Source organism: Stenella coeruleoalba (genome assembly GCF_951394435.1).
Source record: "Stenella coeruleoalba genome assembly, chromosome: 15".
Classification (NCBI taxonomy): domain Eukaryota; kingdom Metazoa; phylum Chordata; class Mammalia; order Artiodactyla; family Delphinidae; genus Stenella; species Stenella coeruleoalba.
In genome coordinates, this window is record NC_137161.1 from 48,692,534 (window position 1) to 48,719,329 (window position 26,796).

Sequence of the window (26,796 nt, forward strand, 5' to 3'; positions counted from 1 at the left end):
TTTCATTTAACCTGAATGCTGTTTTGGGGGCTTTGGGTACTTTATAATTTCCTGTCAATATGAGGTCAGTGTGAGATACTCCGTAGGGTCTATAGTAATAGATTTATATCATCCTGGACAAAGGGTTTTGAGCTTTGTCATTTTTTTCTGTTCTATTCAACCTTTTTATTAAGAACTGGTTGAGAATATTGATGTTGATCAGAATGAGAGATGACAGGAAGGAGACTGAATCAGGATCCAATAAAGCCTTGACAGGTCATAATGAACTCTAAGATGAAACATTCAAAAATTAAACCTAAGTCCTTGCTTTAGGACCAATATCCCAATCTTCCAAGGACGGATTGATTTGCAGCATATTTGAGCAGAAACTAGAAGTTCTGGCTAGCTGTAGGGTCAGTATTCGTCAATATAAGATCCGTGACCTCTAGAGAAGGATAAAGTGATCCTATGGTATGTCCATAGAAGAACAGCTTTCAAAATACGGGAAATAAGATTCTAGTGCTACTCTGACATCATCAGAATGTAGCTGGATTGTCTGTTTAGTTCTCAGACAATGTTCAGAGAGGTGTGATGAGGAAGGCCAGGAAATAAGACCAAATTCAATGAAAACATCTGAAAGAACCAGGAATGTTTACACTGAAGAAGGTCCAGGTCCATGGTAACTATCTTCAAATGTTTGGAGCTTTCTCGAATGGAGGAGGAAATGATTTGGCCCCAGAGAGCAGAGCCTGGATTGTGTCCCAATGCTTTGGGGTTGCCTTAAGGAAGAACTTTTATGCGAACCACCTTTGCAAACTGTGAGGTCGGGGGCTTGTCATAGAGGTGACTTGCCCGATGCCAAGTCATCTTGTTTTGGGAGGTTGAAGAGGACAGATCACAAAATGGAGTCCCATGGACTAATCTGTTCTGCTGACAGATTTTCTTCAGTTTTTTCACGTGTTAAGAATTTTTTATTTAGTCACTAATACTTTTAAGAAGCACAAAGATTTTGCACAAAGGTTGGCATTTTCTGATTTTCTTGAAAAACTGGGATATCTGGCAACCATGGACCTCCATTTTTGTGAGGTGACAATCATCTGAGGAAGAGGTTCTGCTTCCTCCTTTTGACAGGGTTGTAACTCTGGTTTTCCACAGTCCCCACTACTCCCTATTGTATTCCCACCTAGAGGCAGAAGAAAATGTGATCATTTGTCCTCTTGCTTGAGTTACTGCTTTGCTTAAACCCAACCCACCTCAACTGGTAACTTATTTGCCCAGTCTCTCTAGGCGTTCTGTTTGTGATCCTGATCTGACACACTGATTGACTGGGTTGGAGAATAGAACTTAATTAGAAATCACTAATTTTCAAACTTAACTTTTTTAGTTGAAATACCTCTGCTCCATCACACCCAGCTTGCCCAACGAAATCTTACACCAAATCCCAATTCATAAAACAGGATAGAGAACCTGTTATCTTTGAGGTGGATGAAAAACCTCCACCTCATCATCTAGCATTTCCCTTGAGGCAAGAAGTGGAATTTTAGGGCTCTGATGAACTAGTTTGAACAACACACAACGTGAAATTTTCTTGTAAAAGATGAGGATACTAACATAAACGCTAGTTCTTCCAAACACTTTAGAGTATTGGTTTAAAGAAAATCCCCATTTCTCAGATGAAAGTAAAGATATGCAAAGGAAGGATCACAAACTAGCGGGAAATCTGGGTTTTAGTTCTGGCTTTCACATCAACCAGTTGGAGGAACTTCAGAGTTGCCCCTGGAATCTCAGCTATCAGCACCTGAAGGGACATTTCAGAGGCTAACTACTCTACACTCTTTACTATATTGACAGGGAAACCGAAGACTGGGGGATAAAACGGTTTGTCAAGGAAATGTGGCTAGTTGGTATCAGAGCTAGTGTTACAACCCAGAAACAACGTCAAGCTGCATGTCCTCCTTCACACTCCTTTTCTCCCTGTAGGCAATTATTTGAGTCTGTTTCCACACAATAGATTTGAACCACTCTGGTTTTCTTCTGCTCTCTGGGAGGGCTTTCTCCTGTCATTTCTCTGAGGTGTCCTTACAAACTGACATCCATTAAGCAATTCTTTACACGGGGTGGGCTGCTCTTCCTTTTCAAGGGGAATGGAAAATAGAAAATTGTTTTGTCTTACCTGTTTTCTCTCAGGCAGTTGGTTCTTTATTGCTAACTGGGACATACTTGCCAGAGAGAAGATGGAAAACACAGTATTTTTGGTACAGATAATGGGAAACCAATTAGATAAACTCCAGCAATTGGATTGTTATTCAGACCTGAATCTCTTTGTCTCGCTGCTTTTTACTCTTTTCCAGACCTGGCTTCAGTCATTTCCTCTCCTCAACCCAAAAGGGTTTGAAACCACATGAAATGGTAAGAATTCAATTCCTCTCATTTTCTAAATTCCCTTGACTTAGATTTAAGAGCACAAAGCTTGTTTATGGATGAAGATGTGATCACAAACATGTCAATGGACATCATAAAAGGAAAATGGCTAAACCAATTTAAAAATAGCCGAAGAGGGTTTTAGAGTGTTTTTTTAAAAAAACTTTCTGAGGCTTATCCAACTCCAAACATAACTTTGTCTCATGAAACATGATCTTAGCCAGATGGACATACTTATTTTAACCATTTGTTCATGTCATCATTAAGGAACACCGATAGCCTCCTTCAGCTAAGCGTTGAATACAATTCACTTTGGAGCAGTGGTTTAAGGAGTGAGGAATTACTTTCTAGATAGATATTGAATCTTAACAGGGAATTATTTTAAAGAACTCTATCTTTCTGAAATCCATGAAAATGTGATCAAGGTTGAATCAACACAGCTTGAATTTTTGTATTTCTTAATTGCAGATTAAGGTTCTTACCTTCAGGTCTACAGTCAAACTTGATCTGTCTCACAGCTTTTATAGTCCCTTAACATTAAAAAGAAATGCCCAACTCAGATTTTCCTCTTGTCACGTCACACAGAGGCTGTTTCCCGGTAACTTCACCCAGCAGCTCACAGAACTGGGTCTTGGCTATGAGATATTGCCTAGTTGGGCTTGAGGTTTTAGAAGCTTGGTTCTTATCCATTCTGAGTCGAATGTGACACCATCCAGCCCAGATACAGCAGTGTCTGGTTGAGATAAAATTCATGCCACCATTTTTATTTCATAATCTCATGTTTGCACCATTGAAGTTCAATACTCTTTCAGAAAAAATAGACTAGAGATGGAAAAACTGAAGAAGTATATTCCATTGATATCTCTAAGTGGTTCCTAAGAAATAACTATAGGGACGGCCAAGATACTCTGGTAAGATGTGAACAAGGTAGGGCACATTGACTAGATTAGTCTTTGCTTGAACTCTGGTCCTCTTCCTCTATTATTTGTCCCTTCTCTATCTCCTCCGCTGGTCCCCAGTCATCTCCCAGGCTTCTACATTCTAGAATGCCCTAGGGTTCCGTCCCACGCAGCTTGTCTTCTCTAGTTCCACTCATTTCTTAGATAATCTCAACTAGTCTCATGGCACTGAGTGCTATCAATCGGTGGGCGACTCCCACTTTATGTCTCCAGCTCCAAACTCTATCTTAAATTTTTAAATCCCTTCACTTATTTTACTTCTCGACTCGGATGCTCAATGCAACCCTCAAATGTTAACATGCTTAAAACTACTCTCTTGATTCCCTACCCATTCCTAGTCAACCTGCTTCTCCCCCAGTCTGTCCATCTACATAAATGCTACCTCCATGTGCTAATAACTCAGGCCAATAGCTCTAGAGTTACCTTTGCCTCCTCTGTTCCTCTCCCATTCCTTATCTAATCTGTCAACAAAAGAATCAGCAAATTTGAAGTCTCTACTTTCACAAAATATTCCTAAATATTGTTTCTCACCACCTCGACCAGCTTCTACCCTGGTCTAAGCCAGCATCCTTTCTCCACCGTCCTTCCAGAAAAGTTGCCATCACCTTGCACTGATCTCCCTGATTTCCAGAGTGCACCCCCCATGCCCACCCCATCATCTATAATTCACCCCAAAGTAGAGAAATCCCATCTCATTCAGTCAATCCAAAGTCCTTACCCTGACCTGTAATGTCTTCTCTGGTCTTGCTTCCTTGCTGACCTCATTTCTTTCCCTGTTCTTCCGGGCTCCCATCTTCCCAGCCTTCCTGGTGTTCTCACTGTTCACAGAACACATCAAGTGCCCCTTGGACATGAGACATTTACCTTTGCTGGTTCCTCTGCTGGGGATGCCCTTTCTCCACAACCATATGGAAACCTTCCTTACCTCCTTCAGGTGTATATGTAAATGTCACCTTACCAGAGTAGCCAACCCTGGATGCTTTTTATAAAATAACACCCCTCCCCTGCCACTCCCTCTTCCTCACAATTTTCTCTATTTATCCTCATAACACCTTCACCAGCAGTCATGTAATTGCTTTATTCATCTGGATTTTGTCTCTGTCCTTCATCCCCACTAGTATATAAGCTTCACGGGAGGAATTCTTGGTCTGTTTTGTTCCCTGCTGTGTCCCAGTACTTAGAACAGTGCTCAGCATGTAGTTGAGCTTAGTAAATACTTGCTGAATAAATAAATGGTTTGCTAGCAAGCAACTAGATAATGGAGTTATATTGTGAGTTTAATGAGTGTACACAAAATGTTTATTTTTAGGTGATATAATAGAGGCATTTTAGATATTTAAAGGCATTTCCTTTGCATCTTGGGGAAGGCTGGGGAACGAAAGAGGTAAGGCAGGTCAGAAGAAATCTGCCTTAAAAACATCGAAGATTTTGGTAGAAAATCCTAAAAGTTTGCCAGCTCACCATTCGAGGGTCATCATCTTGTGAGTTATGAAGATGATACAGAAGCACTTTCTTCTTTCCCTGTTGCTTTCCTCTGCATTAGAGCTTCTTAGAATTCTCCCAAAGACAGTTAAGACTTCCCGGAGATCCCTGGGCTTGCTGGAAGGGTGTCTTCCAGAGTGTCCTTCCCTCTCTTTTGGTACGCGTGGCAGCGTGAGCAGGAGTGATCATTTAAAATATGCTCACAACAACTAGAAAAAGCCTGGCTTACTCCTTAGCAGATTTGCCTGTGCCTTTCTGAATCCATAGTAAACACTCCTCCCCTGCTCCCCACAAAGAGTTAATTATATCACTGGCAGCAGTTCTTTGAGGCAGGAAGCCAGGCACATCTGCAGCGCCCAGAGGAGATACAGAAAGTCCTCCCTGCTGAATAATAAAACGAGCAGATTAGGGCAGATCAGCTTTTCCCACAGGTTAGAGCACCACTGAAGGCATCTCTCCTCTGCTTCCTCTCGCAATACACCTTCCTTTCTCCAGATGCCGTCAAGTCACTCTCAAAATGTGTAACCCATGAAGGTGTACACTTGCTGAGCCAACCTCTTGATGAGGTGTCTAGAAAATGAATTTGGTCACCAGCTGGGATGCTAAGTCAGAAGCTGCTCCACGTGGGTTCTCAGCTTCACCCTTTGGGCTCAAAATGTGGTCAGGGTTGTATGCCTGCAAATTCATGCTTCCCTCTGAGCTAAATGCAATCCCAGGAGCAGGGCAGTGCGGGGGAGCTGGGCTGCCTGGAGAAAGCTGCTGACCCTAGAGGCATGCCAACTCTTCCAGAAAGACCACGGCTCAGGGCAGAATTTTGGCCCCCATGGTCTCCAGACCCTGGCGTTACTCTCATGATTATGTGATATATCACATGGTAAAAGGAACTTCATAGTTGTAATTAAGGTGACTAATCTGCTAAGACCAAGAGAGGGAGATTATGCTGGGTTATCTAGGTGGGTCCAACAGAGTCACAGGAGCCTTAAGCAGAAGAAGAAGCAGAGAGATGTGAAGCACAGGAATGATTTGATGTGTGTTGTTGCCTTGAGGATGGAGGGAACCACAGGAGATGAAAACACTGCACACCACATTCTTAGAAACATCTTTCATACGTGCAACTCCCCACCTCAGAGTCTGTTTCCAGGAAATCCAAGCTAAGATACCATCTTTGTTTACTTTTTTTGTAGAGAAATCACACCGCAGGGATAGAGTTCTGAAGTGGGTAAAGTGCCAACTATGCACGGTCAAAATGAACTTTGAAAATTTCTTAGGAAGTTAGAAATCAATATACTGTGCCTCAATACATCACAAACGTGTGGCATTTCCTTCCACAGGAATCTGGTCCTGTCCTATTGTTCACACAGCAGACGAACACGTTGGCTCGCGCTTAGGAAATATTTTGCATCAAAAGTATTATCTTTAAACGCTGGAGTCTCTCACCCAGAAAGGTGAACTGCTTCCGCTTTGAGTCAGGATGGAAAGAGGCCGACTGCATTCTCAGATGACTCTACTTATTCACACCACTTCAGGGCATATCCCAGTTGAGCAGAATCGTGAGCAGAAGTGCCCACCTTGCTATTATTTCCCCTCCTTTTTCACTTTTCTATTTATAGCTGAGTTCATTGAATTCACATAAATCACATAAGCCAATGATGTAACTTCGTATTTTCCCATTACACTGTTTCTGATTTAGAGAATCCAGTTATTATTTAGTGAGAACAAGGTCTTAAAGAATCACAAGTCCGTAAGCAGTATCAATCCTCATTTAGCTTTTATTTATTTATTTATTTATTTATTTTTGGCTGCATTGGGTCTTCGTTGCGGTGTGCAGGCTTCTCATTGTGGTGGCTTCTCTTGTTGCGGAGCACGGGCTCTAGGCGAGCGGGCTCAGTAGTTGTGGCGCGTGGTCTCTAGAGCGCAGGCTCAGTAGTTGTGGTGCACGGGCTTAGCTGTTCCGTGGCACGTGGGATCTTCCCGGACCAGGGCTTAAACCCGTGTCCCCTGCATTGGCAGGTGGATTCTTAACCACTGCGCCACCAGAGAAGTCCCTCATTTAGCTTTTTATTTAAATCAGATCTGGTGTTGCGAGGAGTCGTGAGTTTTATTATTTCTTCCCCATCAGTTATGGTCGTGTGACCCCAGAGAAGTCATTTACCCTCTCTGGGTCTATTTTGTCTGAATTATATTTTAAAGCTTCAAGGCAAAGCGTTGAATCAATGTTTCCTTTGGAATCGTCCTGCTCTACTATTCTCTTTGTGCAGAGGAGGAGGGAAATTAATTTATAAAATCTAAGTCAGTGACAGAGCACCACCATGCAGTGTGAGGACCCCTTACAAACCACAGGATGGTCAGTAAGTCATAAGCCTCCCTAAACTCGCATCTCCTCACCCGTAAACTGGGGATCTGATACCACTTAATTCGCAGGAGATATCTGAGGTTTAATGAGATGATGCCTGCTACATCCTTAGCACAGGTTGGATGGTAGGATTTGCAGCAAGAGTTCACCTGCCACTGCCGACAGCTTCTTACACCAAGCATCTCCATCTGCCACTCGGCTTGGGGACTTTCTCCAGCATCCTGAGGCTTGTTCAGCCTGTGCACAGGTCAGTTTGGAAGTGCCAGGGATTTAACACCCCAGGTCAGCTCAGAAATGAGAGACAGAGCTAGTAGATTACTCATCGGGCAACCTCCTTCCTTGTGGGACTGAAGGGCCCACAGTGGGACTGAGTCTCAGCTGCCTAAAATGCAGACCTGCTAAAAATCTCACACTCTATTTGCTTTCCTCACTTCCCTCCACCATTTTACTCGTTCTCTTGCGCATCTGAGAATCAACCTCCCAAATAAGTGACCCTCTTCCAAGTTCTTGTCTCAGGGTTTGTTTTTTGCAGGAGCCCAAACTAAGACAACAGCATTCAACAGACACGAACTAGTCTTACAATTGTTATCAAATTAAACTGAGAGGAAGCCCCAGAGAGATCCCCTCTGGCCTCTTCTTACTCAGTGGTCTGGTTCCTGCAGAAATGTCAGAGTGTAATCTTGCTTTCTCCTCACTTATGTGTGGAGGGTCACTAGCTGGCTGGCTGGGCGTTGAGAGGGATAAGCCCAAATGCCCTCCTAATGGATTGCGCTGTACAGGTATTCACTCGCATTTGTAGTTCAGTTTTTGTAAAGCAGCTTTCCTCTTGAACCCTGAGACACACATTCTAAAAGCGTGTGTTTGTTGCTGCTGGATTCTTGAGGAGAGGAAATAAGGTGGAGAGAAGCAGGGAGGGAAAACCAGAGGGAAAAGGGAAGAAATGATGCTAAACTTTGCTAGGCACTCCTTATGGAGTGATTTGCCTCTTCAAGGTAGGCAATGTGGTTCCCTTTTTTATGATAGAAAATTGAGTTGTTAACAGAACAGGAAAGGTCCAGGTCACTGAAGGGGTCACATGACAACTGTTGGGAGGTGGGTTTGGGGCTGAGTCGCACCCTATAATTTTTTTTTAAATGTTTCCTGTGCCTCTGTCTCTCCTTCTCTATCTTATTCTGCGCTCTCTGGCATCAACATCACTTTATTTCTGCTCCATATGTCCCCAGTTTATTTCTCTGTTTGCAAAAGACATGCCAGATGCACCCATGAACCCTTGTTATCCCATGGAGGAGTCTCTCTTGGGAATTCCGGGTAATCTGTGCCTCTAAGGCCCCAAGAGTTAAGGGAATTTCATTCCACTTTCAAACCCCAACACTGGCCAACTCTATACTTGCACGGCTTTATTCATGGACCATTGAGCTCTTATGATCGTGCATCACGGACAGTCTTTTCCCCGTGAGAATCCCAATTCCAAATAGGTTGTTCCCTTGTCTGACCAAGAGACCTAAATCCAGGTTGGAAAAGATGGTCACCATTGTTGGGGACCCGAACTGCTGTTTCGGGCTTTCAAACTCATGTGTGACTCAGGCACATGTCAACCTCTTTGTTACCTCCATTTCAAGATGGAATAGCATCTGTTGGTCCAACTCATGCTACAAGGAAAGGAGAAGATGAAGAAAAGGCAGCCACGAATGCCCTCTGGAATAAAAGCTCTACAGAAATTCAAAATACTATTGTCTTTGCTATACGATTTATAATAAACGCACCATGTCTGTGTTTCTAAATAAAATATAATTAAATCTATCGGCTTTCTTTTTTTCCCTAAAGAAGACATTCAGAAGATAAATTAGGGGATTTCTATACATTTCTTAGAGCAGTATCTCAAAACCTCAAACCTCACCATTTTAGAGTTAAGTATGAGACTAAAACACAACCTATTAGGGCTTCCCTGGTGGCGCAGTTGTTGAGAGTCTGCCTGCCGACGTAGGGGACATGGGTTTGTTCCCCGGTCCGGGAACAAAAACAAAACTTTTTAATAAGGTATAAAAATCAAAACCAACCAAATAAACCAACCTATTTTTTCTGGAGTGGGGACTTATACATTTTTTTTTATTAAAGGCACTAAAATGATCTAATTTCTATTTTTACCAGTCCCGCAGGCTGACACTCTCATACGTCACTGTGACGTAATGAGAGGACACACCCACTGGAGGAAGGTTTGGTCAAAACCAAAACAAAAAGTGAGGGAAGGCGTTTTTCTCCACGACATTTTCTATTTGAAAGTAGATTTTCCAGAACATAATTGTGTTTTTTCTTCTCTGCTCCAAATTTTAATCGAAGTACAGTCAGCCCTCTGTATCCGCAGACGTGGAACCCGCGGATACGGAGGGCCAACTTCGCAATGCCATTTACATAAGGGACTGGAGCATCTGCGATTTAGGTATTCGCGGGGGTCCAGGAACCAATTCTCTGTGGAAACTGAGGGACGACTGTGATCAAACAGTTATCTAATATTAATCCAAGGAAGGACACAATACATCAAGTGGGTTGTCCTTATCATTACAAATTACTGTGACTGATGTTAGGTATTTGAAAACGATTGGAAGCTAAGAGCTTAGCGATTATGACAAAATTTCATGTAACTTGTGGAGGAAGAAGGTAAATGAATTTCTTTGCTTGTTTGAACTGCTGAAGGACCCAAAGCAATTACAAGCCATTCCCAGCTTCTGTCAACCACCTGAGTTTCAGCTATGATAATGAATCCATTAAAAAAATAATATCAATTATTGTATTATTAAGTCCCATGAACAAAGGAAGCCTGATTCACTCATTATTCAGATTTTTACAAACAGATCACACCAGTCATGTCCAATTAGTTTTAAAGAATAGGCAAAATTCTTTTTTGTTCAGATTGTATCGTTCTGTGAGATTTTTGAAGACTGTCCAGTGAAGCTAACTTTTGTGGGTTTTTGGAGCGCCCTGAAAACTCACAAATACCCTCAGAATAGACCTTTAAAGGACAAAAGTGAATCACTATGTGATCATATGCTGATACCTATGGTCATAAGACATGTGAATACACCTGGATGAGGAAGAAGCTAGGAAGATACAGCTCCTGTGTACAGAACACAGAGGAAACATGAAACATTCTTTGAGACCAGGGAACTGAGAAAAGGTTTCAGTGGACCGATAGGAGTTTCTGACTTGAAACGGGTGTAAAAATGATCCCAAGGGATATGGGAACATATGTATATGTATAACTGATTCACTTTGTTGTAAAGCAGAAACTAACACACCATTGTAAAGCAATTATACTCCAATAAAGATGTTAAAAAAATGATTCTAAGGGATAATTGGATGGTCTAGTAGCATTGCTGAGAAAAGGAAATAAACGTTTGTAATTCTTGAATCAAATATAACTTCTCGCAACAAATGACGTTCAGGTTATTTTTTGTTAAATTATCTGGCTTCCATATAACTGGTGGGTGTTATTAAACGACGTGAGTCTTTATGTCTCTGAACGTATTTCATTTCAATGCTCTCTATGTCAGATGAGCAGATATGATTCAACAGGAATGTGAAACAAATGTCTTAAATAAATCTATTCCCCAGCAGCTTTTCAAGAACTTGTAGAACGTATGCGGTTTGATGTGTAGACTGTGGACCACAGTTAGGTTTGACTTTAAGATCTGTTGATGCTGCTCTTAGCTAAAGTTTCACAAATGTCACAGAGGTTTTGAACATGGATTATTTTTCTTGACCTTGATGCTGAGAAAGAATTTTTGGTTTTATTATTTCATTTCAGCTTTGGATTTACTTATTACATCTTCAAATTATCTTAGCTATCCACACACTTTCCAAACATGTTCTGGCTATGGTGGTTGCACTGTGACTTTGAATATGATCAGAAACACAGAGTGACTTTGGAAATTAAAAACTGGTTCCTCATAGGATTTTCAGTGACAAGACTTGAAAATGATGAAATGAATTGGGTTTTTACCCACAATTAAGAATGTATTTAAAGGAAGCGTTAGAAAGAAGGCTATACTGTTTCCTAGTGGATGCACATTTTAGAATAGCGGTGAAAACATAAGATGAGATGAACAATATTATTTCATAGATTAAAACTCTGAAAAAAATCATTAACCATCCATCTATTCGTTCGACAGTCACTTTTTGAGCATCTACTGTGTGCTCAGAGCTGCACTATACAAAGATACCCAGAAATAAAAAAGACACAGTTTTTGCTTTTTAGCATCTAAATGATGTTACACGGCATTATTCTAAGCTTTTTAGCAGAAAGAAATGGAAAGGCAAGAGAATACCTTTAAGACAGTCTGCACCAGAATCTTTTTCTTAGCTATTGCCCTAAATATTGATGAACAAATATAAAGATATTGAAAGCAGCCCTGTATTGGCCTGGACAAAAAGTCCATGTGATCCCTTTCTAGTCGTTTTCTTCTTTTCCTTAAACATAAAAGTTAGTCGTGAAATGAGGGACAAACATCCTTGAAATTTCTGTTCTGAAGCCAAAACAAAACCAAAAGTAAGCTTGGTCCTCTACCTTTTTCTTCTCTATTTGTTGGGTTGATAGGAGATCTTGGTAATTTCTTTGGCTAAAAAGCTACCTAGGTAGATTGAGCCCCGAGAGTCTATAGAAGCTGAAACCCTCCCGGACTTATGTACGTGGCTCCTTGGGCTCTGTATTGTCGTTCACAAGCCAGGAGACAGCTAGTGAGAGAGGCCAGGAAGTAATGCAGAAACAGGGGGAGAAGGAAGCTGGGGCTGCGAGCATGATTAAAGCTGATAAGCCCAGGAGACAACATGTTTCAGAGGAGGATAAAACAACTTGCTCTTAAGATCTCGATTCATGAAAACTAACTAGCAACGTCTGTGCAAGAGACAAAGGATCCTTTTCAACTACCTGATCCTTCCCCTTTCCTCTCTATACGTCTATTTACTTCTCTTTTTGGAACCTGTTTGAATGTGCTTGGGTAACCCCACGTTGAGGTATCCTAACTCGACATATTTGCCCTTAGTTTAAGGTCTAGAAACCCACAGGGCTTCCAGAATCTTCATAACGCTGCTGTTGTACGGTTCATCATCAATGCTTTTTGTTTAAGAGTAGCCACCCGATTCCTGTCAGCCGATGCCAAAATTAGGTGACCACAAGAACACCCTGCAAGAAAGACTGAGACCTTAATCTAATGTGTTTTTTGGAACAAGGCAGTCATTACTAGCAGGGCTTTTTGTTTCTTGGGTTTTTTTTTTCATTTTGCAAAGAATTATGAGGTTTTATGCTTTATTTCTTTTCCTAAAATGGTTTTATTATTGACAGCAGCCCTGACATTTAACCTTGATGAGAAGGCAGATAAAAGATACGGGAGATTTACGACCTTAGTTTTGCTGCTCTCTTCTCTTGGTCTTTGTGGGCAGGTACATGGATACCCCCACCAGGTAGAGGCAGATGGCTACCGGGACCTTATAATGGGCAATGGGGACTGGATGCTCCTTTTGGTTAAAATAGATACTATTTTGAGGAGAAAGACAAATGATTAGAATCACCAATACATGATTTCCTTCCTTATTATCCATCCCATCTTTCCTTCTCTTTCGTAAACACCACTCTACACTTCAAGAATCAGCATTTCAAAGATCATTTCAAGTAAGTGCAAAAATAAGAAAATCTTAATCTAATGGGCCTGGGGAGTCTCTCTGAACCAAACAATGGCTTCTTAGTTTCACTGTTCCTTGGTTCTCTTTCCCTAACCAAGCCTTTTAAGCACCACTTTCCTTCTGCCTCAATTTCTTTTATGTGCTTCTCTGAATGATCTCGGGGCAATGTGTTTAATTGTGGAAGAAAAGAAACCAAAGGAACTTTTAAGAATCATATAAATAAAAGTAAAAAAATTGGCCATAAAGGGTAAGATCATGGGGCAGGTAGGAAGCACAGGGAAAACCAGTGTCACTCGCCCCGAGTGGTCATTGTCTGCTGGTACCCACTCTGGGTCCACAGGTGAGACAGGCAACATCCCTGTCCAGGGCTTCTCAAGGGCATCCCCAGACACTGAACTGATACAGCCAGGCCAAGGCTGTGATGACAGAAAGGAGAGCTCCTCCCTTAGATAATGGTGCCAACTTCTACAAAGGACCCTTTACTAATGCTGGGCATGGGCTGACAGCACCGGCAGCTTGGATCTTACTGCAAAAGCAAAGATAAAGTGGCTTCTCAGAGCAGTATTTTCACTCTAGGGAATGCGGGATCCCCTGGGTTGAGGAGTTAAAGGAAAATTGCCTGTGGCCTGTCAGTTGGTGATCTGCGGGGGAGTCTGTTTCATCTGCGTTCCTAATTAAAGGCCACATTAAACCCAGTCAAACGTTCACATGAAAAGCCCCACATGAATGATTCCGGATTCCATCAGCTCCAAAGGAGTCTCATGTTAAACCTCTAACTCAAACGTCTGACCCTCTTCACATCCACTGTCACCCAAGTCCTGGGGAAGAGGGTATGAAGCCTTCAGTGTACAGAGAGTAAACTGCCTGGGTTATTCATTTCCCTCTTGGTGAATTGCATATGAGAAATCAGAATCTCCCAGTTGAATGAGTGTGGGGAGGGCGGAGGAGGTGGGGACAGTCAGGATTCAACGACGCGCAAAGTTCTTATTCTGAGAAAACAGGAAGTGGGAACACTGGAAAAGGAGCTGCTTTATGGCCAAGATGATAAGTTTGGTTACAAGAAAGTTGAATTTAGGTTTCTGAGGGGAAAGGGAGTAGAAAATGAGAGCTGGTGAAGGTAAAGATTGGAGGTAAAAGTGGGGGCCATGAGCATCCAGAAGACATGGGGCACGCGGTGACTTAGAAAGAACAGTGTGGGAAGAGGGGCCGAGCAGGTCTTGTGGCTTCAGTCATGCTTGGACACGGAGAAGCCCACTGCCTATTGTGAGCTGATCGCTCACTGGCCATATGGGGCATGGCAGTCTCCTCAGAGCATGTGGATTCACCAGTAGAAACTGTCCATAAAATGACTTATTAAACTGCTTGGTGTCTTCCCATCCTTCGCAGGCCAAAGCATGTCCCCGGGCAACCAGCAGTCCTCACGCGGTAATGCAGGAGAAAAAGCCAGAAAAGAGGTGGTACTCCTGTTTACACCCCCACCTCTGGCCGATCGAGGGTTTAATTATTACGCGTAAGACAGAGGAGCAGAGTCCCCAGGACCACTCTGCAAGGGATCCATTTGGCCTACACGTCAAGTGCCTTAACTTCAAACTTCCTGCCTGCTCCCTTGTACACCCCCACAACGGGCTCATTTGCGGCAGCAGAGGTTAGAAGGCAGGTTTCCAGGAAAACTCACCCTGGGGTCTCTCTCCAGCTGATGATGATGGGGCAGGCTGCGTCTCCTCTTGGCCTTTGCCAGGCCATTGTGATAAAAATGATACAGGCCTTCAGCAAAGGGGAGCTGTGGAGAATCAAACAGACACAGGCGTGGTTAGCTTCTGCTGGCGCCCTAGAACAGGGACCCCAGAGCTGGGGTGCATGCCGGGGCTCCCTGGGATGGGAATTATGTGAGAAAACCCCTGCTAACCCCCTATCAGACTTGGCGCTCTGGTTCCCTGTCACTGCTCTCCTCCCCATTTCCCTACCTTTTCTTATGTAATGCCGTTCACCTCCCCTCCCCACAAACCTTCTATTCTTTCCTCCATTACTTTAGTTTTTATCCATCTTTTAATCTTCTCTTCTCCTCCATGGAGCCTTCCCTTTATATTCATCCCCACACCAAGTTCTCCATTCTCTTCTCTTAGGTATCACAAGAAGAGAAAACTACAGACCATTACCCATTAAATGGGCCCCATGTGGACCACAGCAGGCCATCCACACCGTACCCTGTATGAATCTTTGATCCCAAGTCCATGAACATAATAAAATGGTTGTTGTTTATACTAAGAAGTTTGGGGTTGGTTTGTTACTCAGCAATGGATAACAGCAACAAATAGCTAGCTGAAAAAAATGTTTTATTCCTTCATTTTTTTAGGACTGTGCAGACTCGAAACTCTACAATAATATTGGCTCTGTCTGTCAGCTGGTGACACCAGCCAGGAGCAGCCCAGATAAGGGCCCTCGAGGGACATTCCTGGCAAAGGAGGAGGGGGCCTGAGGCCAGAGAAGCAGGTACTAGATGAACTTCAAGGGCACAGCAAGTTTGGCCAGGGGTCTGGTGTGCAAGTGAAAATCTTTTAGAACACTGTAGCATTTGTGATTTTGTTCCTGTTCATTAAAAACCACATTCTTCAGGGAGAGTTAAACATAAATATTTCATGTGCATTTTTCCAGGCTCAGTGATTCTTGAATGTTTTCTCTACTTAACCCTGCTGCTGTACTCAGGGTAATGATAAGACTTGATCAAAAAGGTGCAGGGGTGGAGGGAGAAGGAAAGAAAATGTAAGTGTGCTTATCTTTTGCTCTCCAAAGACTTGTGCTTATGACCACTGTCAGGTGGTGTGAACTTGGAGTTTTACTTCCTATTCTGGAGGGCATGAAGCATCTGAGAATTTTTAACACAAGAAAGGAAATTTGGGGCTACTGAGCACCAGTGAGCTTTGGAGGGACATTGTTCTGGCTCGGTTTTATTGATTTTTTTAAAAAAATTAAATTTGAATAGAGGCAAATGGAAAACTCTTTCTTACAGTGGAATTCCAATTAACAAAAGTAGAAGTAATGAACAGAAATTGAATATCACCATTTGGAAACACCATAAATAATTGTGACTGGCAAGTGTCACCAAAGGATGCTAAAATTAGTGAGAGAAATATAATGATAAACAAAGAGAAATAATACTTTACAGTGGAGAAACCTGGCAGAGACGTCCTCAACCAAGTGATGTAAGTTAACCTCACTACAGATGAAACATATCAAAATCATGTGCCTCATGATACAGTGCACTGAGAAGGAGACATCACGTACATAATTTCCTTGCCAGAAATACATAACCTGTATGCAGTCAGGAGGAAACATCAGGCAAACCCATAACTGGCTAGTACCCTTCAAAACCTTCAAGATCATAAAAGACAAATAAGGACTGCAGAAATTTTTGAAACCAGAGGAGACGAGGGAGACAGGACAGTTAAATGTAACACATATCTTGGATTGGATCCTGGATCAGAAAAGAAGGACATTAGTGGAACACTTGGAAAACTGTGAACGAAATCTGTAGATTAATTAATAGTGTTATATCAATGTTTTTCCTGGCTTTGATAACTTGTACTATGGTTTTGTCAGACGTTAACTTTGGGAAAGCTGGATAAAGGGTATATGGGAACTTTGTTGCCATTTTAAAAAGAGTAATTTTTTTATTGTGGTAAAATATACAGAATATAAAATTTTTTTCATTTTAAAGTTTCATGTGTACAGTTTAGCGACTTTAAGTACATCTCCATTATTGAGCAGCCATCACTGCTATTGATATCCAGAACTCTTTTGATCCTACACGTTCAACTCTACATTCATTAAATGATAACTTCCTATTCTCCCCTCCCCTCAGCCCCTGGCCACCGCCATTCTACCTTCTGTCTCTAAGAATATTACTACTCTGGGACCTCATATGAGTGGAATCATAAAATATTCATTCTTTTGTGACTGGATTATTTCACTCAGCTGAATATCTTCAAGGTTCGTCCATGTGAAGCACTGTCAGAACTCTCTTCCTTTTTAAGGTTGAATAATATTCCACGGTATGTATGTACCACATTTTGTTTATCTATTCACCAGGCGATGGACACTTGGGTTGCTTCCACCTCTTAGCTATTGTGAATTATGCTGCTATGAACATGGGTGAACCTGTGTGCAATTTTTTGCCAACTTCTTAAGTCTAAAATTATTCCCAAATTGAAAGTTTTTAAAATGTAAAAATACTTGTAAAATTAAATTTGAATGCCCTTAAGAGGGCCATATATTTAAAAATCTCAAGCTGGAGGTCCCACCACTTCCCTTTGTCACATACTGAAGTCACTTCACATGGTTATGTTAACTGAAAGCAGTTGAATGGCACCCCTGGCTTGGTCTAAGTGCCTTATTTCATAGAGAAAGACACTGTGGCTCAGGGAGGGGCAGGACTTGCCCAGTCAAGAGGGAGCTCTCAACGGAAATCCCTGGTCTCCTTGACTGTAACTCCAGACGCTTCCCACCCACCGCTTCCGTTGCTGTCTCGCTCTATGTCCCGTCCCCCTTGATAACCCTGGCTATGAATCCAACAGATTGCAGGCTGGAATTCCTGACAAGGAGGAGTGCGACTCAGGGACAGCCAGGCTGGTGAGTTACCCTCTGGGGTGTACTTGGGACCCACGACCCGGGATTCTTTGATTAGAAGCACTGTCTTGGCTATGGAAGAAATGGAGTTAATTGGTCTCATAGAGCTGAAATTGGAAACTCAGGCAATAAACAGGTAAACTGACTGACCACAGAAGATTAACCTGCAGGCATTGGTTATTTTTCTGAGCCCTTTTTGCCTTTTGTCTTTGGAGTGTAGACCCCAAATCCACTGCCCTCTGAGCCTCTGAGAAGCAACTGTCTGGGGAGATCATGTGCAAAAGCACAAGCTCATCACGGGCAGGGAAAGACAGATGCCGTGTGCCTTACACTAGTGCAAGGTGCCTGCTGCCCACACAGACCTCAGTGAAGAAATGCTTGTGCCTTCCTCTGTTTCTTAAGTAGAATGCTGATCTTCCAAATAGAAAAGACATATTAAAAGCAATCTTAGGTCCCCAAACCCTCACCTGTGTCCCAGTAAGAAACCTCTCATATATTTCAACACAGTATATTCTCAAATGTTTCCTTCATTTAAACACACACACACACACACACACACACACACACACACACCCTTCTTTTCTTTTACACCATCACCTTTGTGTCTTAAGGCAAAATACACATGGTTCCAGAAAGAAGGAGAAAAACAGAAGTGAAAGAAGAATTCACAGCAAATTGTCAGCTTGAAGGTTCAGGCTGGGTGACAGTATAATAACGTTGCTAACTCAGACTTGCAGTTTTTAGAAATTCTCATTATGCCGCGAAATTTTATGGATCCCAGCAACGCTTCTCATTGCCTCTCTTCTGTCCCGCCTGCCTCCTTCTCCCACTGATAACCATGGCTCCAAGCTAAAGCTCCTCTCTGAACCCACACACTGGCTTTCCTCATCAGCCAGGAACCCCAGGGAACTGGCCGCCGATTGTGAACAGATAATAAGGCGTGTTAAGTCCTCTTGGAGCCCACTGCCCACCTTCCTTTAGACCAGAGTTCTTTCCCTCAGGCAACCCCTGGACGCTGGTCTGCGAACACTGTCTCCACCCCAAATTCTGTGCTTCTATGCATCTGCTTGTTTCAGGAATGACCACTGCTTCTCACAGATTCTCAGATGGGTCCAGAGCCCCCAAGCAGTTAGGACTCTGGCTCAGACCCATCACTCTTCCTTTAGCGGCTTTGTCCATTGCGTTGATTTTCATGATGCCCAGTCATGTTTATTTGGGAGTCTAGTTTGGTAGAACAATGGACTTCATTCCACATAGGAAGAAATTTATAATTTTATTTTCAAGGGGAGCTGCTGTCAAGAGGTTCAAGGAATAAAAACCGGGAAACAAAATAATACATCAAGGATAGAAAACTGGTTCAGCTGATAACTGCTTGTCAATTTCATTTAGGGGTCCTGCATTTTACAGGGAGGGCTAGGCTCTGCATTTTACTGACATTTCCTGAGACCATTCTTAATTTCCCCGGATTGCATGCAATCTCTTACGGGTGGGGGACTGCACTTTGCAATAAGGATGAGGGAGAAAGGGAACTGGGTGGAGGGGGGTGGGGGTCCCAGGCTCTGCCCTACTGGTACTTATAGGCCAATGAGGAAACACACGGGAAAACTACATTGTGCAATTGACAGAAACGTATAATAGTATAGAAAGAAAGAAGGATAGAAATAAGGAGATAGCAGCTGTGCATTAGACAAGAGAAGGTAAGGAAAGGGGAGAAGGAGAGAGGAAGGGGGACCCTGAGAACTTCTGGGGGAGAGGCAGTGTCAGCTGGTGAGGTTGAGATAGCATTAAAAGGTTCCCACTCAGCCCCATCCTAACTTTAATCTGTGTGTGTGTGTGTGTGTGTGTGTGTGTGTGTGTGTATGGAAAACTAGCACTAGTTATCTCTGGGGGGATGGGGGTGGGTAACACCCTAAGCCACGGTCAGCTAAATGCCTCACTGAGATTTGCTGACAGGATGGAGGTTCCTAGGGCCAGAAAGGAAGAGAGAATTGAGAGAGGAAGGAGAGGGGCACCGAAGGCATAGTCCTGCTTATGTTACAACCATGCTTCAGCCTGAACAAGCTCTTGTTTACAGGTTCTCAATGCTCACCTGTACTGAGTTACATCTTAACCCCAACCAAAGTTCCTCCTCCTTAAAGTTTGGACCTAGGATCACACATCTCAGCTATTTGAATACTCTCACCTCTTTCTGTCTTGCTTTGAAAAAGGGTCTGGAGAGGGGCTTCCCTGGTGGCGCAGTGGTTGAGAGTCCGCCTGCCGATGCAGGGGACGCGGGTTTGTGCCCCCGTCCGGGAAGATCCCACATGCCGCAGAGCGGCTGGGCCCGTGAGCCGTGGCCGCTGAGCCTGCGCGTCCGGAGCCTGTGCTCCGCAACGGGAGAGGCCACAACAGTGAGAGGCCCGCGTACCGCAAAAAAAAAAAAAAAAAGGTCTGGAGAATAACAGGGAAAGAACACCTCCTCTCCTGCACAAGACTCTTCCTTTCTCTTCTGCCTCCACAGGACCAACATTAATTGCCTCTGTTGTCAGGCTCTTAGGTGACTCACAAAGAAGCTCAGAGAACATGATTAGTGACTGAGAGTTGGAGAGATAAGCAAACCCATGGAGGTAGTCTGCGGCTCTGGTGGCTGAGGAGCCGCAGGGGTCCTCATTAAGGTTCTCTAGCCTTGGAGAAAGCCTCTCAGGCACTTGAGTTTCATTCCTGTCTCACCACGATAATGTGTGCTACAAACCACCAAAAATCTTAGCAGCTCCAAACAGAAACCGATTATTTAGCTCACGATCTCCTGGGTCAACAATTTAAGCTCACTGAGTAGTTGTTCAAGTATTGACTTCATTAAAATTAAAAACTTCTGTGAAAGACACTATCAAGAGAATTTAGAAACCAAGTGACAGACTGGGAGAAAATATTTTCAAAGGATACATAAAGGATTGCTATCCAACATATACAAAGAACTTTTAAAATTCAACAATCAGAAAACAAAGAACCCAATTTAAAAAGGGGTCAAGGACCATAACAGATGCCTCGCCAATGAAGACATACAAGTGGCAAATAAGCATATGAAGAGATACTCCACATCGTATGTCATGAGGAATTACAAATTAAAACCACAATGACACAACATTACACATCTATTAGAACGGCCCAAATCTGGAACGCTGACAACACGAAATGCTGGTGAGAAGGTGGAGCAACAGGAACTCTCATACATTGTTGGTGAGGATGCAGAATGGCACAGCCGCTCTGGAAGACAGCTTGGCGGTTTCTAACAAAGCTAAACATAATATTACCATATAATTCAGCAATTGCACGTCTTGGTATTTATCCAAATGAGCTGAAAACTCATGTTCAGACAAAAACCTGCACACAGATGTTTATAGCAGCTTTGTTCATAACTGTCAGTATTTGGAAGCATCCAAGATGTCCTTCAGTAGATGAATGGGTAAATAAACTGTGGTACATCTAGATAATGGAATATTATTCAGTGCTAAAAAGAAACGAGCTATCAAACCACAAAAAGACATATTACTAAAGCAAAGGAAGCCAGTCAGAAAAGTCTCAATGAGTCCAACTATCTGAAATTCTTGAAAAGGCAAGACTGTGCAGAGAAAAATAAGACCAGTGTTTGCCAGGGGGTGCAGGTGGGGGCAGAGAAGAACAGGCAGAGCACAGAGAATTTGGGGGAAGTCAAGATATTTTGTATGATATTATCATGATAGATATATGTCATTAAACTCGTGTCGAAACCTACAGAATTTACACTAAGAGTGAACCCTAAGGGAAACTATGAATTTGGGGCAATTATAATGTGTCAATGTAGGTTCATCTTTGGTAAAAATGTACCATTCTGGTGAGTGATGTTGATAAAAGTAGACAGTATGCGTGTGTAGGAGCAGGGGTATATGAGAAATCTCTGTACCTTCCTTAATTGTTGTCCACTTAAAGTGGCTTTTAAGAAATAGTCTTAAAAATAATATAGCCCATTTCAGTGGATTCCAATTGCTATAATTACCCCAACGGAGAGCAACGTGTTGGAAATGGAATATAGAGTATGTGGCTTTTATTGTTTTAATTTTTATTTATTATTTTTATTTACTTTGATCATTCTTTTCCTTTTATTTTTTGAAGGGGCCTAGATGGGCAGTGAATAAAATGGAGAGGAAGAGCTGGGCATTTTGAATATATCCAATGATTCTAAAACTATGAAAGGATATAATAATGGGAACTGTTCGATAAGAAGTCGTTCCATTCTTAGCACAGAGGCATACGGAGGCACAAAAAATACGCTACCTCATAAAAATCAATCAACAAGAAACAGGCCAAGACAATTTCATATTGAAGGCACATAAGCCGCATTATTTAGGTGAGTAAAGTAAATATGATTTCACTAGAGGAGTGGAAGGCTGGACAGCTCCTTTGAACAGATGCCGCTCATACAGCAGAGGAGCCTAATTGTCTACTTGCACCTCCAGCTCCTCTGTCAACGGAAGGAGGCCTGTGGTGTGAGGACTCATTTCTTTGAGTAACCAGATGTGACAGAGAATCTTATTCAGCCTGAACTTCTCAGGGCATATTGTAAGGTTAGCCTGCTCTGAGGAGGTCCTTTGGGTATAGAACCAGAAACCAGTTGCTAAACAGAGTTTTCCACACCCCAGCACGTAAAATAGGTAACTTGTAAGAGACTGGATGGAGCCATCAGATCAGGGGAAGTCTTCTAAACGGGTCTAGAGAAATATAATATGTTTTTTGCTGCACATAAATCTAAATACGTTACCTTTCTGTCTGTAAAACCCATCCCTTTCAATGTGCTCTATCTCTGCAGGGCTCAATAGAAACTTGTCAATAAAATATGACTGTATGGATGGATGTTCCTTTGGATTAGCTATTTGTAAGGGGGGAATTAGCTATCTGAGGGGAAGTGAGAGGGGAGAGTGGAAAATCCTTGACCCAGCACTCAGGACACCTGGCTCTAGGCCCACCTTGCCCATTTCTACGCTTCTCCTAGGTATTGTTCTCCATGGACAACACTCAACTCTCTTCTGTGATTCTAAGAGCTGCTCTTCCCTATGACCAGGAGCACAAAAATGCAGAACGGCTTGTGTTGTCCAGGGTTGTTTGTTTTTGTGGAATGGAGCTACTAGTCCACAGTGGGATTCAAACAATGATATACTCCCAAGAACCTACACAACTTATTTATATCAAGTCTAAAATGACAGTCAGACAATGAGAATAGCTGACCCTCAGCCTCATTCACAAACAGTTCCTTTCTAACCTAAGGCAAAATTTCCATGTATTATCTCAGAAATGAAAATGTAAAAACATGCATTCTTCCTTTGGAATATCAGGGAGTAAGCTACTTATCAGGTGTGCTGGGATGACATTACTGTCCTGGCTTTTCTTTTTGGCTTCTAAGTTAGGGGGCTTGTTTTAGATTCAAGTATCTGTGTGTCTGGGAAGAAGTAGTATGCATTTAGTGATTTTGTTCTTAGCTGGAATAAATTTCATGCACAGAATTGGCCACCTCTACCAGCCATCCACTGTGGCTTCAAAGACAATAATTAAGCTATTATTATCCCTGATGTCATCAGCCAGTGGCAATAGAATCAAAGGCATGATTCCCTAGTAGTAACATCTGTTAAAAGGGATGGTGATACCTGCTTCCAGGATATGAATGATTCCCTAGGACAAAGGAACAAGGCTGGGAGATCTAGGCCCCTCTACTTCACTACTAGCTCAACTTGTTTTTCTAGGGTTACCTGTATATGGCCACTCTGCTATACTTTCCAAGTATCCTTCAATGTTTCCTTCTACTTATCTACAAGATCCACGTTCCTAACATGGTGTGGCTGACCCCTCATGAACCATCCTCAGTCCACGTTTTTGGTTTCATCTCCCAAAAATGTTGCCTAGTCAGGCAACACTAATTGTAATCCTTCTAAAATTCCGGTGCACTTTGTTTCATGTGCTGTACCATCCTCGATAAACCCACTTTTATTTTAATTTGTTGAAATTATGAGCCTCAGTGCAAACTCACCTCCACGTGGCACTGCCTGTCTTGTGAAGGCTTCCCTTCTGCTTCACATGTCCTATATCACAGATCTCTCACAAAGCATATTGCCAGTACTCATATAGAGCACTCCTACTTGTCTGTGATTTCTGTATCTTATCTAACCTGTGCCTCTGTGTAGCAGATGATGTTTTGATGGCCTTCCTGCATTCCTTTTACCTACCCTGGAGGTCCCCTGTACACAGTGCCTGTACATGCCACAGTCTTCATGCATCCCTCTGCCTGAGGGTGTTAGTCTGACTGTGGAAGCAGGCTTGGCCTGCTTGGGGTAAGCAGAAGTGCAAGGGATTTGATGCCCCTCAGGTGTAACCCTCAACCGAGGAAGAATGGGAGGTGGTGGCTACATTTCCTAGCTTCCTCGCCCTTGGATGGGATAACTCAGAAATGCTGTAACTCCCAGACTCTTCGGGAGGAGAAAGTTGCAGAAGTGGTCCTCGTTTGTTTATGTCTCTCCGTATCAACTCCTTAGGAGAGTTGCCTCCTGCACTGACTCTGAGCTTGGCCATATGGCTTGCATTGGCCAATGGGACTTAATAAATGTGACACAACCAAAGACTTGAAAAGGGTTTGCACACTGGAGCTGGATCGCTCCTTAATATCTGAAAACTTTCTTACTTGTCCCCAAGTCCGTGTCTTGGTGCCTGATATCATACTTGCTTATTGAATGTGTTAACTACGTGTTTATTGAATGAACGGCATATTCTTCTGCTTCTGCGCTTCCCCCGCTATGACGGTGCTCCTGTTACTTTGTTTGTCCATTGGTTTCAAACTTCCATAACTTTTCTTTGGTCCTTTCCTCCTTCCCAAGTTAATGGCCAGAGTGGCTTGTTTCGGGCTTCAACTTCTGGGTCCAAATTTGCTCCATGCCAAGCCTCATTGGAGACACACTCTCCAAGGTTCCCTTTGGCTTGATTCCGCACCCCACCCCATGTTGCTGCCCCTGGACTTTAAGAGATCCACGGTGGCTTGTTTCCCATCCTTCTCCCCCCATCTTAGGCTCTGCAAGCTCTCTCTTGGTCTCCCATTCCTGGTTGACACTCCCTAGAAACACAGTCAACAGGAACTGACTAGAATTGACTCTTTCATGCCAACTACTTTCTTATGTTTGAACTTCCATCATTTTTGAAGAGAACTGATAGCCTTCTGATGAAACATATTTTCCCCTCTTCACAGAAGTGAAGAACAAGCTAAGGGCAAGGAAAGATAGGATTTGTGGATCTCCTTGTTCTCCTCTGTCATTGGCTTCTGAATTTCTCATTAAGTCACAAAATTTTTAGGCTATTAATGACAGTTAATTAATCGAAGTCATTTAACACAGATACAAATTAGGATATTCTTATAACGTTTCCTCGCATGCGTGGTCTTCCTGATTGCAGTATCTCATAACACATCTGTCTGTCATTTAGTGAGCATCTGATGACAATGCTAAGCCTTTAGAATGTTTTCTAACCATTGATTTTGATATTTATTAAGTGCTTGCTAAAAGTACAGCACTGTGCTCGTCACTAAGGGGACAGTCAAAGAAATATAAAATTCTTATTCTATCTTTTATCAAGTGTTAATCCAATAGGTTTTTGTTTTTTGTTTTTTTTCTGCACCATGCAGCTTGCAGGATCTTAGTTCCCCGACCAGGGATTGATTGAACCCGGGCCCACTGCAGTGAAAGCCTGGAGTCCTAACCACTGGACTGCCAGGGAATTCCCCAGGAGGTTGTTGTTGGTGTGGAATCCCTGAACTTATAACTTTCCCAGTTTTGTTTGGGAAACTGGAATCTGTAAAAATTTTAGGGGTAAATTTGAGAAAAGCAGACTAGGAGGACCTGAAATGAACTGGTAACCAACAGGTTGGTTTATATGGCTAATCGCTCATAGAAATCCCTCTCAATCTGGTTCTCTCTCTCCAGCATGAAAGGCTGGTGCAGTGGTTCTGATGATGCAGCGTCTGAACCACCGTCAGGGAGCAACAGGGTTCCAATGCTCATTGCAAATAGTTGGGAACAGAAACATCATGTTTGATCTCCATTTCCTCATGTATAAAATTAAGGGTTAAACTAATGGCTTTCCAAGGTCTCTTCCTGCTCTGACAGGCTGTAACTCCATAATTTCAGTTACAATTTGTTAAAATTTAAATTAGTCTGGATAAATCAGTCAGAATAATCAGTCAAGTATGTCACAGTATTTTGGTGGGGTACCAATCTCCAAGGGGTCTGACAAGTGTTTAGAAACCATTATCATAAAAATCATTAAAACCACATAAATTTGTCACCATAGTAATACTTTTCTTCTTGTCCTCCCTTTACCACTATATTTTTTGAAGGAACTGTCTACACTTGATACCTCTACTTCATCACACTTACTGCAGCCTTCACAATTTGGCTTCCTTCCTGTCACAGACACTATCACTTTCCTGCTCACATCCCTTTGGGCCTTAGCATTTAGTGTATGAAGAAAGCCTCTGGATCTATTTGTCTGAGAGTTTTCTCTGGCGGCCAAATTCTGCTCTGTTTGAGCATTTGCCAAGTCAAAATGCTGGAGAGTCAATGCCACCCAGGAAAAACTATCAATCATGAAACAATATCTGATTGCAATTGGCATATAAATACAGCAGTTCCCTCACCCCTCAGGCAGAATGACTCTCAGACGTGTTCTAAACCATCTCCCAGAGTTTCCTGGTAGGATTGAGCCCCGGTTACCCACAGTGACAACTTGTGCTGTAATACACCCTTAATTCCTGCCTTCCCTTCCCGGTCTCAATTCCCCACTCCCCTACCGGTATTTACTAGAATCATGCCTTGGATAAACAACTTGCATTTAATCCTTGTCCCAGGGACTGCTCCTGGGGACCCAAACCGACATATTGTACTTCTCCTCTTCCCATGTGCTAATGTGCCTCCTCCAATCACACCAATGACTTCATCTCCAAAACCAGTGGCCACCGTTGCCCCATTCTTTCTTTCTTAATCCTCATCTCCATTCCTTTCACAGCCCTGCACTTTCTCAAGTAATCTTCCATATCCCTAACTGTCCAAGTTCCGTCTCCTCTTTCTCCCTCCACGTCCAAACTTCTCCAAGATTTTGTGCTAGAACCTCTTCTCTTCGTTTTCTCTCCACACTCTCCCTTAGCAATGCTATTTAGCTATGGCATGACTGAGGTGCACAAGGATGGATGCTTGTGCATTTGACTTTCAGCTCCTTGACCACCTCCACCTCTTTTTGGCTTTGGTAACTCACCTCCATGGA

The 26,796-nt window shown here is 42.7% G+C and overlaps 1 protein-coding gene across 2 annotated transcripts in view; it reads right to left on the reverse strand.

Moving 5' to 3' along the window:
• PCSK2 (proprotein convertase subtilisin/kexin type 2) overlaps positions 1-26,796 on the reverse strand; it is a gene marked incomplete at its 3' end in the record, with an annotated part of 213,934 nt that overhangs the window by 178,477 nt on the left and 8,661 nt on the right. The window contains exon 2 of one of the 2 annotated variants that reach the window (XM_079946189.1): positions 14,543-14,647. The exons of the other annotated variant lie outside the window; for it this stretch is intronic. Coding sequence (XP_079802315.1) covers positions 14,543-14,647 — 105 coding nt within the window. The remainder of the gene's footprint in view (positions 1-14,542; positions 14,648-26,796) is intronic. 2 annotated transcript variants of the gene reach the window in all.